This window comes from Conger conger, chromosome 1, assembly GCF_963514075.1.
Source record: "Conger conger chromosome 1, fConCon1.1, whole genome shotgun sequence".
NCBI classification, from domain to species: Eukaryota; Metazoa; Chordata; class Actinopteri; order Anguilliformes; family Congridae; genus Conger; species Conger conger.
In genome coordinates, this window is record NC_083760.1 from 78,397,444 (window position 1) to 78,415,359 (window position 17,916).

General features: G+C 41.8%; 2 protein-coding genes across 2 annotated transcripts; one reads left to right on the top strand and one right to left on the bottom strand.

The window, feature by feature from the left end:
- Window positions 1-211: 211 nt before the first annotated feature.
- On the bottom strand, window positions 212-11,022 carry rasip1 (Ras interacting protein 1). The gene is made up of 16 exons (XM_061219239.1): window positions 10,617-11,022; window positions 9,527-9,648; window positions 7,732-8,171; window positions 7,000-7,260; window positions 6,342-6,586; window positions 5,537-5,695; window positions 4,877-5,081; window positions 4,482-4,780; window positions 3,340-3,501; window positions 2,816-2,856; window positions 2,400-2,554; window positions 1,992-2,104; window positions 1,539-1,830; window positions 1,150-1,313; window positions 856-997; window positions 212-757 (listed from the first exon to the last, which is right to left on the bottom strand). The coding sequence occupies exons 2-16, from the start codon at window positions 9,646-9,648 to the stop codon at window positions 579-581; spliced, it is 2,979 nt and encodes a 992-aa protein (XP_061075223.1). The 5' UTR covers window positions 10,617-11,022; the 3' UTR covers window positions 212-578.
- A 2,145-nt stretch (window positions 11,023-13,167) lies between these two features.
- Window positions 13,168-16,964, top strand: LOC133130369 (cytochrome c oxidase subunit 6B1). Its single transcript, XM_061244920.1, has 4 exons — window positions 13,168-13,243; window positions 14,328-14,465; window positions 15,506-15,606; window positions 16,582-16,964. Exons 1-4 carry the CDS (start codon window positions 13,177-13,179, stop codon window positions 16,633-16,635), a joined length of 360 nt encoding a protein of 119 aa, XP_061100904.1. The 5' UTR covers window positions 13,168-13,176; the 3' UTR covers window positions 16,636-16,964.
- Window positions 16,965-17,916: the final 952 nt, after the last annotated feature.

The following is a 17,916-nucleotide window of genomic DNA, read 5'->3' on the forward strand; positions in this document are numbered from 1 at the left end:
CGCCACCTACAGGGACTACACTGAATTTTTAACATTTCACAATTTCGATAAAGGAACTGTGCCGCCAAAACACATGTATATGTTGTGTAAACCTCATTGAATGAGCAGATGTTCATGGTATTGATAGAGTACTTCTGCGTCTTCAGGAGGTTATGTAATTTTGAAGTTTTGCAGATCCATAAAGTGTTACAAAAAACATGTTGCCGCTAAATTAATAATACATTTTTATTCATTCTGTGTAAGTAAATTCACAAGTGAGTGAAATACAATCAAAATAAAGTGTGTTTATTTATTAACAGTGGGCTATATATAGGTCTAGATACTGTTAACATTTCACAATCATGTCCAAAGCAGTTCATATTTTTTTCAGTTTAAGTATCTTTTTCATATTATATTATTTTCTCTTTCTCTTCTTTTCATGTGAAAATATTATGCATTTTAAGAGAGTCCTGTCTGAATAACAAATATCACTCCTGAAATGAAAACATATTTTTACTACTGGCACGAGCCTTCAAAAATAATGTTCTCCCTTCCTCAATTCAGTCAACTGCTATGCCTATCAGTGCTGGATAATTGTCTTATAGCCTTGTCCTTTGATTGGCTGGAAGCTCATCCTGATCAAGTCCCCACAGGAAACTGCGCAGGCGTGTCACTTCCTGTTGAAGTTCAGGACTCGGAATTGGCTGAGTAAGGTCCAGTCGAGGTGTCTCATTGGGCAAGATTAGAGGGGGATGATCCAGGAAGCTTTCAAAAATATCTGGTACAAAAGGAAAGCAAAATATAAAATTAAAAAGTTGGAAACATTCACACTGAAATAGATTTGTTGTTGACAAAACAGTCAGACATTGCTTTCACCTCCACCAAGTTCTGTCTCAGGGGGTGGGGCCCAGGAAGTGGGCGGGGCTCTAGCAGGTCCCAGTTTATAATGTGTCAGAAGATGATGGAGCTGGGAGGGGCTTAGTAAGGCATAGTCTTCCTGCAGTCCAGACCAAGACGACTGAAAAAGGAGTGGAAATGGTTATGGTATCATCATTGACTCTGCCACATTCTTGATCTCAGAGGCAAAAAAAGGGAAAGCTGGCATAGAGAAACACACTATGCTTATTATTCCAAATATCCTTGGCTAGGCTGCCCCTCTGTTGGTCTCACCTGGATGAGGCGGGTCTTTGGGATGCATAAGAAGTTGACAGTGATCGACAGCTTTTTCAGGAATTCAGAAGCGATGTCACCTAATCCCGCACCCTGCAGCCAGTCAAGGACCAGGTCCAGGTTTGTGCGAATCTGAACTGCCCGCGACCAGGAGAACAACCCATCTGAGGCAGAGAGGCAGAGCAGAGATGCATATTTTACTCTTCTGAAAGCCAGTGTGCAAAAACAGACACACTGGGATGTGAGGGCGACAGTAGCTCATTGTTGAAGAATGTTTATAAGTAAACAGAGATAAGGAATGAGCTGCTGCATACTTGCCATAACTCCACAGTTATGAGTACAAAGGCCAACTGCTTAGACTACCACGCCTGTCACCCATCTCCCCTCACCTCTCTCCAGCAGAGTGTTGAGCAGGGAGGTGTTGGTGAAGAAGAAGAGATATCCAAACGTCTGGGAGGTGAGCGGAGGGGAGAGGCAAGCCTCTCGGGAGAGCGCGAGGGAGCGCCGGTACACATCCACCAGACCGGCGACAGTGGGAGGGAGAGAAGACGCATCATCTTCCCGCTCTTCTCCACCACCCTCACTCCCTCCCTCCTCCTTTACCTCATCTGCGTCCTTCCCCTTCTCTTCACTGGAGAACGGGTTTGTGTCCAACAGAGCTGGAAGGAGGGAATACAGTGTCTGAAAGGGAGATGGGGAACAGATGGTAAGTTCATTGGAAACTGACCATGAAAACAGAAGGGCACGTGCACAGTGCGTTGTTTTGTGGGTGGCTTCACTTTCCAGGAATAGGTTGGGACATTGGGAATGAATGTGAGATCATCCATTTTAGATCCCCCCACCTTAGTCAAGTGGTACACACACTGCTGGAAGGTGTGCATTATGACATCATCAAGTTGCGCCAGGGCTTCAGAGCAGGTATCCATGTCAGCTGACAAAACAGGGTCACCTGGAGCTGTGAAAGGGAATATAAATCAATTAATACAACTACAGAACTAGAACTATGTTCTACTCCCTATTCAGTATCTGTTAGAATTATTATTTGCCATCTACCGATTCATAAAAGTCATGGTCCTGTCGAGACAAATGGAACAAGACAAGGAGACAAGGACATCTTGACATAAAACAGACACAAACACACTCTTAGAACACTCCCCTTTCAACTGAGAAAGAAAACAATCTGTTGGAATTGGAAATAGAAATTCCTGAACAATTTACAGGAAAAGAACAGTTAAGTTTCTCGATCTCACCCTCAAATTCCCATTCTTTCTCCATGGCCTCTACTTTGACCTGGAAGAAGTTTAGAAGTTCTGTGGCATTGGACATCCAGAACATCAGCGGTCGAAGGTCAGAAGACACCTTCTGTATGGTTGGTGTGCTCACTTCCCCTTCCTGATCGGTAGGACTAGATGACATATATTCCACAAATTATTTCATATATTCCACAACTTATATAATATGCCAAACCTCAATTAACTGCATCAGCTGCAGCAGTATGACACACACACGTACGGTTAATGTAGAAGTTAAATGTACTTCTAAAACAGTGTTGTGCAACATAGACAATTAATAAAGGTAAAAAACTTCAACATTAGAATGATTGGAATCAAATGAACATAGCTGTGCATGTACATGTGAAATATAACATTGCACCACAAGTTCTTACTTTTGTGTGGGATGCTTCTCCCCAAATTCTTTAATGTTTTCCTGCAAAGAAAAGTGTTTAAAGAGATTTTTCTAGAAAAATATACAGACTGACAAAGAACAAGATTTTTCTCAAAGCCATTTAAGCCCCTTTTCAGGGAAGCCAAGCTAACAGAAGTGACGTATTCACAAATTTGTGAGACCCAAGCAAGACAGTGACCACCAGGAAGAAGAGTATGTGTCCCTGCTGTCACCACTGGCATGGGTGTAGCACAAAATTCTGGCACCTGTGGAAATTATTGTGGCCCTGCCTTATTTGTAGACCAAAGTATACTGTTTAGTTCAGGCCTTATGAGCCCCCCACCCATCCTGGATATTCAGTTCAGTTACCTACACGTACCAATAATAGTAAAACATTAACACCCACTTGAAAATACATGCAATACAAAAACTGTTACTTGAAATAACTGATTTGACGACGTGTTGAGAAAGTTATTGGATTATAGACATCTATAAATATATAGCAAAATATTTTGATTGGTTCACCCAGACTGTAGCTTTGATTTGATTGGCTGATTTTAGCAGTAGCTGAGGAATGAGTGCAGGATCCAGGTGTTTGGAGGCGTAGTCGATCATAACGGACAGGAGGTACGCAGGCGCTAGAGGCCCACACCCTGCATCAGGAGAGGAGTTCTTTGACATGATCTCCTGAGAGAGATAAGTAGAGAGGGGGGGTTACGTACAGTGGTTTGCTGTTTGCTACAGAAACAGAAAGAAAGTGCCTTACTCAGCCTAGTGAGCCTTCAGGATTCAACATGTAACTTGGCAAGAAGAGTCTCACCAGACCTGTAATCTCCTATTCACTTCCAACTACCCTATTGCACTGGCCAAGCTGCTCAGGACTGGACAATCTAGGCTGAGCTACTGTAACGTACTGTGTAGCAGAGGAAAAGGCAGGAATTCATTTACTGGCAGTTGGGTGGAGTGGTCAGATGATTGATTGTCTGGGAAGGGGGGGGGGAGATCAGCTGCAGATTGCTGACTATAGTTGTTGAGTGGTTGTGAAAGTGGTTGTGAAAGATTATTCTTCCTGCTTTCCCGTAATCCTCATCCATATGTTTACAGGAGTGGGTGCTTTGGAATTAACCTCCTCATATTATGCACATACCTCTGGTATTTTGGCGGGGGGGGGGGTGTGACTGCAAGTCACAGGGAGCATGACACTTTTGACCCCAAAGTGGTGCAATAACCAATCAGATCAAAGATCCATTACATTAATGCCATTTGGCTGACACTCTTATCTAGAATGACGTACAGTGCATTAGACGAGACAATCCTCCCCTGGAGCAATGCAGGGTTAAAGGCCTTGCAGGGCCCAACAGCTGCGCGGATCTTATTGTGGCTACACCGGGGATTGAACCCCCAACCTTGCGTGTCCCAGTTATGTACCTTAACCACTACGCTACAAGCCGTTCAATGTGTCCGATGCGTAAATTGTCCAGAATTGTGGGGGACACGTTAAATATTTCTGAATTTCTATGTTTCCCATATTATGCTATTTTAAAGAAGAAAGAAATGCAGTGCATCAAAAAACGGAAACCACACTCACAAGCATCCGATTGTGGGGGGTGAGAATGACGCCTGACGATCTGGTCAGAGGGTGAGTGGCTTCACCGTGATGTGCTCACCTGCAGCAGGGCATCGCCGTGTCTGGGGTGAAACTTCAGCACAGCGTCAGTGGACCCGAGGTACTGGCGCAGAACCTCCTGTCTGTCCACCACACTCCCCGGGCAGCAGGGTGTCGAGGAATCCTGCTGCCACGGGAAAGGCAAGGCAGGCGCCGGGCTGGGGGTCACGCGGGGGTCGCGATAAAGGAAGAGGAAGTGGCCTCCCAAACCTAGCAGGTCTCCCGGCTTGAGCTCGGCCTCCCTGTACAGCGCCACCCCGTTGTGACTGACGGCACCGCCTCGGAAGGGCCGCACGAGAGCTGGGCGGGAGAGAGGGGGAGGGAGGGGTCACCATGGGGCACATTCACACCGCATTCCTAATACTTTGCGCACATGGCAAGTACTGCAGCAGGTACCGTGTTTGGCATCTTGACCAGGCAGGGCAGCATCTCTCCTGACCAGTAGGTGACGGATAAGTAGGTCAGGGGCTGAAAGGAAGGTATCTACTTTCAGCTGCTTCCTCCCCTTCCTCTCTCTCTCTCTGTCCTTCTCTCTGTCCCTTGGCAAGGGCTTCCTCCCAAAGACATGTGTATGGCCAGTCATGATGTACAGCACAAAGTCCTGCACAGATAAGAGACTCTGTTAGCATCTGGACAGAGTAGGTGTGGGTCTGTTGGTATCTGAGTACAGTAGCTACAATAAGAGGCTGTTCATATCTGAATGCAGCTGTTCTTAGTCTGTTAGTGCCTGAGTGCTCGAGTTTTGATAATTCAACTGATTAAATCTTAAGTCGCAGAGAATGTGGAGATACCATTTGTGCTGTTTTAAAATTTAACAATTGAAGCCTGTATGAGATCATTTTACATAGAGGCTTGAAGTAAACTTCAGTTTATTGTATTTTGTGTGTTATGCTTGGATGTATTGTGTATTGTAAGGTTGTTTTGAAATTCACATTATGTGAACAATCTCAGTGGTATAAAAACATTCCCTCTCGAGGTATGAAACGATGGTATGCAATGATTAGGACTATACAGGTATTCTGTAATGTGTTAAGTATGATTAACAGCAAGTCTAGCCTTGCTTTGGTCGTATCCCTGCAGCAGCAGGAAGTAAGGGCGGTCCGTGGGCGGAAGAATCAGGCTCTGTGACATCACTTCCAGGTCACAAGCATCATTCTCCTCCTCATGCCTTTGGGGTCTCCTGTCCCTTTCAACTCCGACCTTTGACCCCGTCACCTGCAAGACAAGGTACACGGCTTGGTATTTATGTGTAGGAACCACATTTCCCACAATCCCACAGGATAATTCTCATCTGCTCTGATACTCGGACAGAGGCTGAATTCTACACAGCACACCACCAGGCCCTACACACCTAGTTGACCTCGCGGTAACTTAGTGGCCTTTAGCGAGTGGAAGCTGGTGTACGCAGAACACTACATCAGATTAACAACTGCAAACCACAGCAACAAACTTTTCCACCCGGAAAACGGACCAGACGACAACACGCACCCCACGGGAACATCCCAGCTCTGCGCATCTGCCGAGGACAACAGGTCGCATTATCATCGCCACATCTACGAGGACAGCACATCTTTTGGATCCAGCAATGCGTATGGACTCAGTAAGACTAACAAGCATTTGCAGGCATAGCCAGTGTAAGCTTAGTCTTATTTGTCTTATCATTTGAATGTATTCTGTTAGCCGTATATTTTTACGTGACTTGATTCGCCGTCTTTCGCATATGTAAATATAGAGTAAAACCACGCAGAGAGTAAAATCCCTACGTTATTTGGTGGCCCATGCAAGGACCCCACATATGTAATGAAAGTCCACGCTACGGTATAAACATTCCTCTTATTTACCCCCCCCCTCTCTGTCTCACCTCTCCTGAATCTGTTGCTATCATGCTTATGATGTTCTTTCTATCTTGGGCCCCTCCACTGTTGCCGGTGCTGGTGGGGTTGCTGGGGCGGCGGTTGTCATTGCCGGCGTGTTGCCCCTGGCGACGGCGCAGACTCAGGTTCATGTCGCTGATGCTCCTCCGTAGCTCCGAGTTCCTCGCCCGGTGGCCACGCTCCGTCTCTTCTGTTCCTCCACCCGACGACATGCGGCTCCGCCTCCACGGCACTGCGGAAGACATTTTGACCAATCAAATGCAAGAATGTGTTACGTAAGTTAGTAGTTAGTAAGAATAGCGCTTTACAACATTTAACTACCGAGAGAAGCGAGAAGTAAGAACTGCGAGGTTGGAAGGAATGTTGAAATCCCGAAAACTACTGTAAACACCCAAATAGTGAGACACCCATACAGGGAAGTGACTCGGCTGGTAAGCATTCAGGCATAATAGACATAATAGGGGATCACAAATGAGAAACTGTAATGGCAAACAATAACCAGGGATGCATGATAATGCATAAATAACAAGAATAAACACTAATACAGACAGGACAGATACAGAAACATTACAGAATGGACGTGACCGTGAGCGAATCGAATTACCCAGACTGACATCTGATCAGATCGTGTGGTCCGTGGCCTACCTGCGTGATTCTCCCCATCTCTCTTTCGTTCCCTCTCTTTTGTCCTCTCTTCCCTCTCATAGTCGTCCTTTCTCTGGATCTCGAAACGTCGCTCAAACCCCTCCTTTGGCTTCCACATGTCAATCAGAAGCAGGGGGCGTTCCCACGAGGCCACACCCCTCCGACACTCTGTCTCCCATTGGACGGCCCCGTCGGGCTGTACGGTGGGTTTCCCAATGACATCACACAGGAGGAACTCATCAGGGCTGGGTTTGTGGAAAGCTGGGATGAGGAGATGGGAGGAGTCATAAAGATTAGCAGGTGAAAGAATTTAATGGCTATTAATCCAAACAGAAGGATGAATGTAACTGTCTAAACACGCATTGGAATTGAGAATTTTGGGAAAACATTTATTTTATTTTATAATCAAATGCCACACAATTGATCATTACCTAATCGTCGGTGAATAACAGTCACTAATGCCAACCAGACCTGGGTCAAGTACATAATTGTTTTGGATTAAATTACTTATCTTTGGTCGATTACTCTTGCCTGGTGCAATTGAGCCAATTTTTGAGAGTATTTTCATACATTCCAATACACCAGAAAAGCTCAATAATGCTAGAAAAGTCTTTGAATCCAAAGCAATTACTTATTTCAGGTCTGTTACCTACCACTCATGTCATCAAAGACTCATAGACGTGATATATTATCGATTCCCATTTTATGCACCTTAGCAGATGATGCACTCACCCCCATCCTCACTCTCTCCCTCCCTTTCTCTTTCAGTGTAACGGGTGATGACCTGCGAGATGAGCTGGTGGGCGGTGGAGTGGATGTTGGCCAGCAGGCTCCTGTAGTTGGCCCCACTGGAGAGGGCATCTCCATAGATCTTAATGAGCCCTGGGGCAGTGGAGGAGGCAGGAGGCAGGTAGTGGTGGGAGGAAGATGCAGAGGAGTGTGCCCAAACCTCCCTCTCCCCGACCGCCCGGTCGCGGTCACTGTTCGACCTGCCCCTTAGGAAGAGGTGCGACAGGCGTTTGGCACGGGACTGAGGGGCAGCAGGACGGGGGCGGAGGAAGGGAGAAGGGGAAGGGGAGGGGGGAGCCAGAGAAGGGGTGGAGAGAGAGAGGGAGGATAAAGGAGCAGAGGGAGCCTCGTGCAGAGAAGCAGCATCTGAGCTGGTGGTTGATCTAGAGAGAGAGGGGGGAGAGAGAGGCAGAGATTATTTAGAACTAGAGATGTGCATTACCTAAAGAAAATACGGAGTGTGACTGGGCGTTGCTAGTTGGTTGCTAAGGTGTTGCTAGGTGGTTGCTAGGGTGTTGCTAGGTAGTTGCTAAGGTCTTAATAGGGCGTTGCTGGGGTGTTGCTAGGTGGTTGCTAGGCTGTCACTAGGTGGCTGCTAGGGTGTTGCTTGGTGGTTGCTAGTGTGTGACTGGGGGGTTGGTAGGTATTGATAACAGGCAATTCTATTTTCTCTGGGAACATTGATAGGTAATTAACACAAATAATATAGTCAGGTACATAAATATTTGGACATTGACAAAGTTATTGTTATTTTACCTGTCAACCACAGGATATTGGAGTTGGAAGTAAGAAATGAATAAGGGTATTTGAGGGTATTTACATCTAAATCTGGTGAACAATTACCAGAATTACAAGAATTATAGTACTTTTTATAGTACATTGTCCCCCCCAATTTCAGGGGCTCAAAAATGATTTGATAATTTAACATAATCATAATTTGTCTTTTTTTAATACTTGGTGGCATTTCCTTTTCATGCTATGACTTCCTGATGTCCGTGACCTATCAGCATCATCAGAGTCCGGATATCTTATTTTCAGGTTGTCCTACAAGCAATACTAAAACTCTTTGCATTTTAATGGATCTCAATGAGAATTGGGGGGGTGGGACTACACTCGGCTGTATATTATGCTGATACAGTATTAAACACATTTGTGCCTCAAACCATCATACTGTTGTCAGATATGCAGCAGATATGGATGGATCACTTCAAGGGTTGTTTCTATTGAATAATTGTTATTCAATAGAAACAACCCTTGAAGTGATCCATCCATATCTGCTGCATATCTGACAACAGTATGATGGTTTGAGGCTCATTTGATACCATGGACCCCTTACAACTTAAAGCCATTTAGCCAACAAATGTGTTTAATACTGTATCAGCATGAGGGTTTGAGGCTCATGTCAATGTCCAAATATTTATGGACCTGACTGTAATTAGTTACTGGAATTAAAAAGAAAGGACATATGATGTTATTTGTGTTAAATATTTGCTTAGCAGGCATCCTTATCCACCAGAGTGAAAAAAAGTTTTTTTTTTACATGCTATCCATTTATAGAGCTGGATACTCAATGGTACAACAGCTCCATCTGGGCACTGAACCTGCTCGGTACAAGCTCTATTCCCAAACCATTGTACAACACTGCCACCCTTTGTACAGCACGACCACCCCCAAAGGAAAAGCAGAGATGATGGAAAGAGGAGCTGAAGGCTACGGCTGAACGGAAATACAAACTGACTTTACAGACACTGCGCTGGGCCAACGAGCCCCCAGTTTGGCAAAGTGTTTTCGGGGAGAATTTATCCACAGACCCACAGGGAAATGTAGCTTCCTGAAGCGAGGGCTCTCGGACCCCTCCATCTGAAAGAGGAAGAAATGAGAGTGAGAGAGGCAGTAAAGCTCATATAAATGCTGGTTCATTTATGGTACAAATGGTCGGGACATGCCATCCTGGGCATACCAAACAAATAAAGACTATCTGCACCTAAAATGGCATTCCTGAAAGCTTCAACATATCGGGCACAAGTTCTGTATGTCAAATTGTCGTATTATTTTAGTATAAGCAGTCAAAGGTTGGCTTAGCAGAGTTGGGCTAAAAATGGTCAGAGTGAGCACAGTGTTAACCTGTAACAGAGAGCAGAATATCAATTTTCTTTGTCCATAAGCCATGCCCAGCCTGCTAATATGTACTTATCTGTTTTAGTGCAGATCACAATCAGATGCCAAATCATTAAATCTGCATTTTGATGGTCTACCAGGTTCAGGCAACATAATGCCATTTTATTCCAATTTAATATTTGTCATACTTTACTCAATACAAAAGTGGGCCTGTTAGACAAAAGCCACAAATAAAAATTGAAATTATTGCCCTCCAAGTTTCAAATGGGTCAGATAAGGTCAATTCAAATCTCAAGATGAGGTTATAATTTTCCATGCAATTATGTAATCACATATTGTCTTTATTATGTGTCAAATTCTGAGATCTTTTAAGCAAAATTGTCTTCAAAAAATATGGTGTGGAAATCTTGAATGGAGCATCCCCAAGATCAACATTGGAAGAATATGCATGATTTTTCCAGACTATAAAACAATAAAACATGCATACCTAATAAGTACCCTTATCTCAAATATAGAACAAATTGTATGTTAGCTATCCTTAATCTCATAACAGCATTATTAGTCTATTAAGGGTCACATGATTCAAACAGCTTATCCATAATTCATATTTTAAACAGTCTTTAGATAATTAAAATTATTTAAAAGATTACAATTATGCCATGCAAACGAATATACTTTATCCATAGAAATGTCTTGAAAATTGTACTTACCCACAATTGTTTTTTCTTTTTCAATATCTGGCTTTTTTACCAAAATCCTTCAGCAGCTAGTAACTTATGTCTGTTATGTTTATTTATGTCTGTCGAAGCACGAATTATCTTAAGCACACAAGCTATTTTCTGCTTGTTTAATAATGTATCTTTAGTTTTTTCCAAGAAAAGAAGCTCATTTTATTGCTTAGACATTTTATTCCTCAGATCATGGTCCTCACTTTCAAAATGGCTCTGAATTTCTCTTGTCCTTTCATGCACTTTCACACTCTTATTTCGCTCCGCTTTGGAATATATCCTTATTTATATGAAAACCAATATAATAAAAATCTTTGCTTGCTTTTCAAGGTCTATGTATCAGCTGTCTCCATCTATGTCTTTTCCTTGTGTTCACTCATTTGTTCCTTCTCCCTGTGTCTATACATAGAGAAACAGGCCCATTGTTCTTAGCAACAGAATTTCCTTCCTTCTCACAGGACAACACCTATATCCTGAATGAGAGGGGGAGCAGGAGTTGGTGAGGTCAATACAGCATACAAACTGCGTTATATCAACCCTGACTCTAAAAGAAAGAAAACAGTGTATCTGAAATCAAACTGTTTAGACTGGGGTCTACAGTATCGATACTGATTCAAAGATAATTCGTTGAGAATTAATAGACACTGGATTGACTGGATTTAACTGTTCTTTTTCCAGCTGCTGGAAGGAAAAAGAGAGGATTGTAAAATGCAAATACTTGAAACTACATGTCTCTGGACACTGATAGATAGGAATAGGAATACATTGTTAACAAGTATGAAAAATAAAGAAGTTAAATATAGTTACATGTATCACCTTATCATGTTTTGGCTTTCAAAAGCCTTGATCAAAAGCATGTGAATAACTTGCTAAATCACTGTTTATATTTTCACTTTAAAGGTACAATAGGTAATTTTGGACTTCTGACAGTCAAGAGAGGAATTGCAGCAACAAACACGCCCAAACCACAACACTGTTTATCCCACCCCTTATCTGTGAACATGCTGATGTTGAAACACCATTGGCTGTGGCAATTAGAACCAATTTTCAACCAATGAGCTTGAACCAATGAGCTTATTGTACAGCCATACAATGTTTTGATACAGAGTGCCGGCCCGTCAACTGCATATTTTGAAACCCGAATTTAAGGACAATAAACACAAGCAGAGGGTGAGTCAACATGTCAGTGAGCCTTTTTCAATTATAGGAAGGGATTTACAATAGTCTTGTAACAATGTTTTAACACAAAAATCTTACATATTGTACCTGTAAATAGGGTAGATATTGTACTGACAATACTTGATAATAAGAATCTATTCACGGTAGCAAAATAAGTGTTTTATATGGTGACCACATCCTCAAAAAGGCAGTAGAAGGCATAATGAGAGGCAGGACGTGAGCAAGAGAGGGACACCTGTGACCTCTGACCTTGTCCCAAGCAGGAACTTAGTGCCAGGAAAAGACAGGAATGAATGTGTGTCAATGTGTCTTTGTGTGAGTGTAGATATTAAGATATACTACTCTAGTCCATGTCCATTGGTGCACAAATATTATTTATACTATGTGGACTGGAATGCCTGTCCATTATCTTAACTCACAAAATACCATTTTCTTCATGATAAATCACATAAATACAGCTTTTGTTTGGTAAGATTACATGTGACATTTTAATGGGCCAATAAATATAGGCCTAATTAAAATAATTAAGTTCAGAATGGCATTTATGTACATGCTCAGACAGGCAGACAAGTAGACAAACACCCTAAAATATCCAGTATGCCTGAAGAATAGCTCTGTTTATGTCTCTTGATCTCCAAATATCCTTCAGCTTATCTCTCAATAATCTGTTATTAGCCAGAACTGTGTTAGTCATGAATCAGTGGTCCTCACTCCAGGTCCTGGAGAGCAGCAGGGTGTGCTGCCTTTTGTTGTTACTCAGCACTTAATTGATTAATGCAGTTAATTACAGTTAACTCACCACACCTGGTTTCTTTAGGTCTGAATTGGTTGCTGATATTAAGGCTAAACAAGGCTAAACCCTGTTATTATGACCACTGTCATGAATGATAAAGCAGTGTTCTCATAATCCTTACTGAATTTGCCCAATTTCCCATGAGAAATCTGAGGCATTTGAGATCACTGGAATGCTGTCTTATTTTCGGTGAAATTGCCACCCCCTGTGGAGAGAAACAGAGATAAAAAGAAATAAAATATAATAACAACTATCCTTCCTTTCATTGACCTTGGAGGAAGTGTTATGCAGCAGGTCAGATAATAAAAATGTATGTATGTCTGTAGTTGCTGAATTTTATGGTGGTATATTGTAAAATGTTTGTATTACTGATTTTATGTATTTTTTAAATACTTATTTTATATGTGCATGCTGTGTGTGAGCCTGCATGCATTCACGCACATTTTAAAAATATATACATTTTAACTGTGTAGTACATATTTTGTTTTGTATTTCGAAAACGGGCCGCTTTATTATTATGCCCCGCCTTATCCCACAACACACTGCTTCCTTATCCTCCAGCATCCCGGCATGCTGCTCGCTGAATTACCCTTCAGAGGACATCATATCAAAAGGACGGTAGAGGGATATTTGCGAGGTAGGCCACAATGCGTATTTACTTTTGATTACTCTTATATATTAAGAAAATGTTTGCCTATAAGTATTCAGAAACATTCCTTATAGAGATTGTATGGAATCTAACGACTATTGTTCGATATTAAAGCAATACTCGCCAGAAAGTGACATAGCTATTTATAGCTAGCTAACCAGCCAGTTGAATGTTGTGGTGTCTTAACTACGTTAGCTCGCTTCAAGCTAAATGTTAAATGTTATTTTGGATATTTAGCTTTGCTTATGAATTGGTAATCTAATGTTGGTTAGTCATTAATACAATAACCTTTCACAACACGTCAAACCCTTTACTACAGTACATGTTGTTATGATGCCAGTGGCAAAGGTGAAGGCTTCATCTAAATTGTTTGCGCGTTAACTTAACCTGTTTGTTTTCTACTTTTACCCAGCTAGGATGCTTAAGCTTAGCTAGCTAATATTAGATGGAACGAGTTTCATGTTGATACACCCAAGTTGATGCTTGTCACTACGTTGTGGATTACGCAGTGCTATGATACCTGGTGGCTAATCTAGATAGCTAGCTGGTTCACGGCCAGTTTTACGTCGGGATGGCCGGATGTCACCTCTACTGAGCTAAACATAGGTAACATCAGCTGGTTAGCTAGCAGGCATTAAGTGTATTGTAGCTAACTGTTAATTCGCTAGGATAGCAAAATAGGCTGATTAACGTGGCTCTAACCACTCAAAGTTAAACCTGGCTAAGGATAATGGCTATGATGTATTATTCATGTTGACAATGTTGGACAACTATTCCTTCAGTGTGCGCTTGGCGAAGAACTTTGTTACCAAAACTTATCTCCGATGGTGGTCGCATTTCTCGCCCTGCTTTCTAATGTTACTCTTGTAACTCTGAAGTTCTTAATGCCTTGACTGTTAACTTACTGGTATCTGTTAGTGTATTAGCACTAATTTAGGCACTTTCTCTGAATGTATGTGTGTACATGAAAAGCGTGAATATGTATGTTAACGTAAAATAAGTGGCTGTGTCCGGTATCCTGTGGATCATGTTCGGTAGCCTAATTCGAGTCTGTATGTTTGCTGCTGTTCAGACGTTATCAGCTACAGTCTGTTAAATCTGAAGATGGCTGAAGCAATGCAGGAGAAGATCAAGAACTACAGGACCGCTCCCTTTGATGCCCGTTTCCCCAATACGAACCAGACCCGCAACTGCTTCCAAAACTACCTTGGTAAACCTGCGATTTGGGGTTCTAGTCACTAACTGATGTTTGTGACAAGCCATTGTTTTCCATCCTGATTGAAAACTGCATTATTTCAACTATATATATTTATTCAACTATACAAATTTAGTTTCAGTGCTGCCTAGTGACCACATAAGACTTATCTTAACTCACAGCTTATGCTTAACTCTTTAGCTTAGTGAGAGATGATGTGTAGTGAAATGGTAACAAAAGCCTTTTTTCAGATGTGTCCTCAGTGCTTTTGTTGATCTTTGTATTCTAAACTTGGATTATTTTGTCTGTTAACATTTAAGTATGTGAATGGTGGGAAAGCGGACAACAAAGGTTTCTGATGACAGCTTTTTCTGGTTTAATTAATGTAATATGCAGCAGGTGATTCTGTTCCCTACTTTGGGATGTTAGTTGTGTAGATGACAATTTGGTTGCAAGCTAGCTGCTTGCACAACTGCAAAACGTGCACAAAATGTGATGACCATAATTAAGTCACCAAGTGTATGTCACCAAGAAATTATCACACTTCTGAAACTGGATAACTTCCATTTTCAGTAGAAGTTGTTCGACTACAACTCCCAGTATATTCGTCTGCTTTGTTGTCCCACCATAGCATATAAAAAATGGCAAGTGTCAATATTTCAATATTTAGACACAATGTGCCTCAGGGCTTTTCCTTCTCATGGCTATTTATAACCAGTGGTGGTGACCACTGTATATGTATGTGAGAATCGCACGCGGTATGCACGTGTGCTGTTGACTTGTTATCCATTTACTTTGCTTTATGATTCAATTGATCACGTCTTCTTTTTAGCCTCAACAAGAACTGACTGTGACTTTATGGGTCGGTGTTGTGATGGTGCATCTCTCTGTGACTAATTCTGTAATGTAGGAGTGCACTTTTGTGTACTCGAGTGTCTGCTGTGTCTCTGCCGTAGTGTCCGGTCAGTGAGAGTGTGCGTAGGTGCCTGTGGTGGCATGTTCTGTGTCATATCCAGATGTGTCCTCTGTATGAACCCTCCCATTTCCTCTCTCAGACTTCCACAGGTGTAACAAGGCTCTCTCAGAGAAAGGCCAGGATGTAGCTCCATGTGACTGGTATCAGAGGGTCTACAAGAGTCTTTGTCCAATGAGCTGGGTGTGTAAACATGTTACGATCTTAACAGTATTAATAATAAAATAGGTGTTTGTGACATCACATAATCACTGTGCGAGACTGGTGTAGGACACGTGTCTACCCAGATTTTCTGTTGCACGCATACTGTGTGTCATTGTAAACATTCAAAATGATATGACTGTTCATTTTGGAGTGCATTGGACTGTCAACAATGCTTTTGACATGCATCTCTCTGTAGAGTAAAATGACATTGGCTGCTTCGATTTTATTTTTGGCTGCAAGGCATGAATGGCAAACTTTTCACAAGTATTTGGCTTGTTATGTAAAGCAGTTGACAAAATGGCAAGAAAGCATCTGACTAACATCACATTACTAAAAATCTGTGACATTGTTTTTGTTCCCATGAAAGCAGGTCTTCCCATGTGCATTCTTCATTTTGTTGTACTTGAAGACAATATGGTGCTGAATATACTGTGCCGTACAATCAGAACATACTGGGAGGCTCATTTAAATAAGTAGTATTTCATTTAAATAATTAAACTATTATTTTTATGTATACTGCATATCTGACAGCAGCACTGTTTTGAGGCTCATTTGATACCTTGGAATATTGATGACTTAAAGCCATTTAGCCGACAACTATATTGTATGACACCAAAAATGTATAAAAATGCTCCATCAAAATCTGACGTAATGCTTGGGACAAAGAGCCATCCTTTATTTATTAGCCCCTGTACTCCACAACTTGAGATTTGTTATTTATATATATATATATATTAATAACAAATCTCAAGTTGTGGAGTACAGGGGCTAATAAATAAAGGATGGCTCTTTGTCCCAAGCATTACGGAGGGCACTTATATCTTGTACATCTCTGAATCTGCCGAAACCATATTTCTAGTTCACACCCTATGATTCAGTAGGAGATCCTCACCTGCAGTCAGACTTGTTTTGAGTTGTTTTTGTGCTCTACACTGTGCCTCTGCCTTTTTCCAGGTCAGCAAATGGGACGAGCAGATTGAGAGCGGAAGCTTCCCTGGGAAGATCTGACCGGCTGCACCGTGACCCTGTGCTAATCGCTCAATGACGCTCCAGCATTCTTAACGTTCTGCCGTGGCATTGGCCTGTGCTTAGTCATCATTTGTCCTCGTCTTCCACTTGGAAGTACATGCCGGCTTTACGCCGTTTCTCCACCAGCTCGGTTTGGTGAGTTTTAGTGACTGCTGAACTGGCCAAACTGGGGTAGGAAGATATTCTTGATTTTATTTGTTAAAACTTGAGAACAAGTGTTGATTGAACCCCGGCCATTTTGTCATTTTGTTGATGTTTGTTACAGGAATAAAGCTGTAAAGCTTAATAAAGCTGGTCCGCTAACATAATTCGCTGGGTGTGAATCTTTTGAGTGTGTCCCGGAAGCTTTTTTTTTTTTTTTCTTTAAAATGTGTGAGTTTTTAAAAAATGATTTCGTATGAGCTGGTAGTTTCCTTATGGGCCTTTGCTCAAGGAAAATTTGTGCATTCTGCATACCTGCTGTCAAACCAATAGTACTGCTGCACCTAATTTCCTGGGGTGTGATAGTCCTTGAACCTGATATTTAAGACTCGTTAAAATTCTGCTACGCCTCTGAAATTATGTACATACAAAAAGTATTACACGATCTGGATGTGCAGTACCATGTCTTTTTTTTTTTTTTTCAGAATTTGGATGAATTTACTACTGTTGAATTTCACCCTGTATTTTCGAATCAAATTTCTATACAAATGTTCTCTGCAAATTTGGTCATCAATTTGAGAGATTTTTATTTGAGATTAAACGGTCATCAGCAGTGTCTTGGATTTTTGATAATTTGAAAATTCTTAACCATATACCTGAGGATTTTGGTTGTGACAACATTGTTGCAGCTGTGATAGTTCATACCAATTACTACCGCGATGTGACCTCTAATCATATAGATACTTCCAAAAATCAGTGTCACATGACTAGTGTATGCCTATTATAAAAATGTGGAACAATGACTAATGCAAACACCGAGCAATTTCACAGGCGAGTACACAAAGAACACGAGTTGGCGAAAAAGTTGGACAAAAAAGGAAAAATCAATCTTTGGGAAGATAGAATAACTAGAATAACCTGTAGGTGCATCTTGCCAATTGGCTGATCTGACTGAAACTTAGAACTTAAATTTGCATAACGTCCTATTTTATGTATGCAAATGTTCTTATCCTGTTTTGACTGAATTTGAATTTGAAACCTGTCAAGATCAGTATCAAGGGAAGAAAAGTAAGTTTTATGATGTAGCCTACATGTGTATTTCCGGCTTTGTCGTCCTCC

Coding starts and splice junctions, on each gene's coding strand:
- rasip1 (XM_061219239.1), bottom strand. CDS start 9,648: ATGGAGGGGTCCGAGAGCCCTCGCTTCAGGAAGCTACATTTCCCTGTG. Junction 8,172..9,526: donor CCCAGCGCAGTGTCTGTAAA/GTCAGTTTGTAT, acceptor CTCTCTCTCTAG/ATCAACCACCAGCTCAGATG. Junction 2,857..3,339: donor AAATCAAAGCTACAGTCTGG/GTGAACCAATCA, acceptor TTTTCTTTGCAG/GAAAACATTAAAGAATTTGG.
- LOC133130369 (XM_061244920.1), top strand. CDS start 13,177: ATGCTGCTCGCTGAATTACCCTTCAGAGGACATCATATCAAAAGGACG. Junction 13,244..14,327: donor GGTAGAGGGATATTTGCGAG/GTAGGCCACAAT, acceptor GCTGCTGTTCAG/ACGTTATCAGCTACAGTCTG. Junction 14,466..15,505: donor CTGCTTCCAAAACTACCTTG/GTAAACCTGCGA, acceptor TTCCTCTCTCAG/ACTTCCACAGGTGTAACAAG.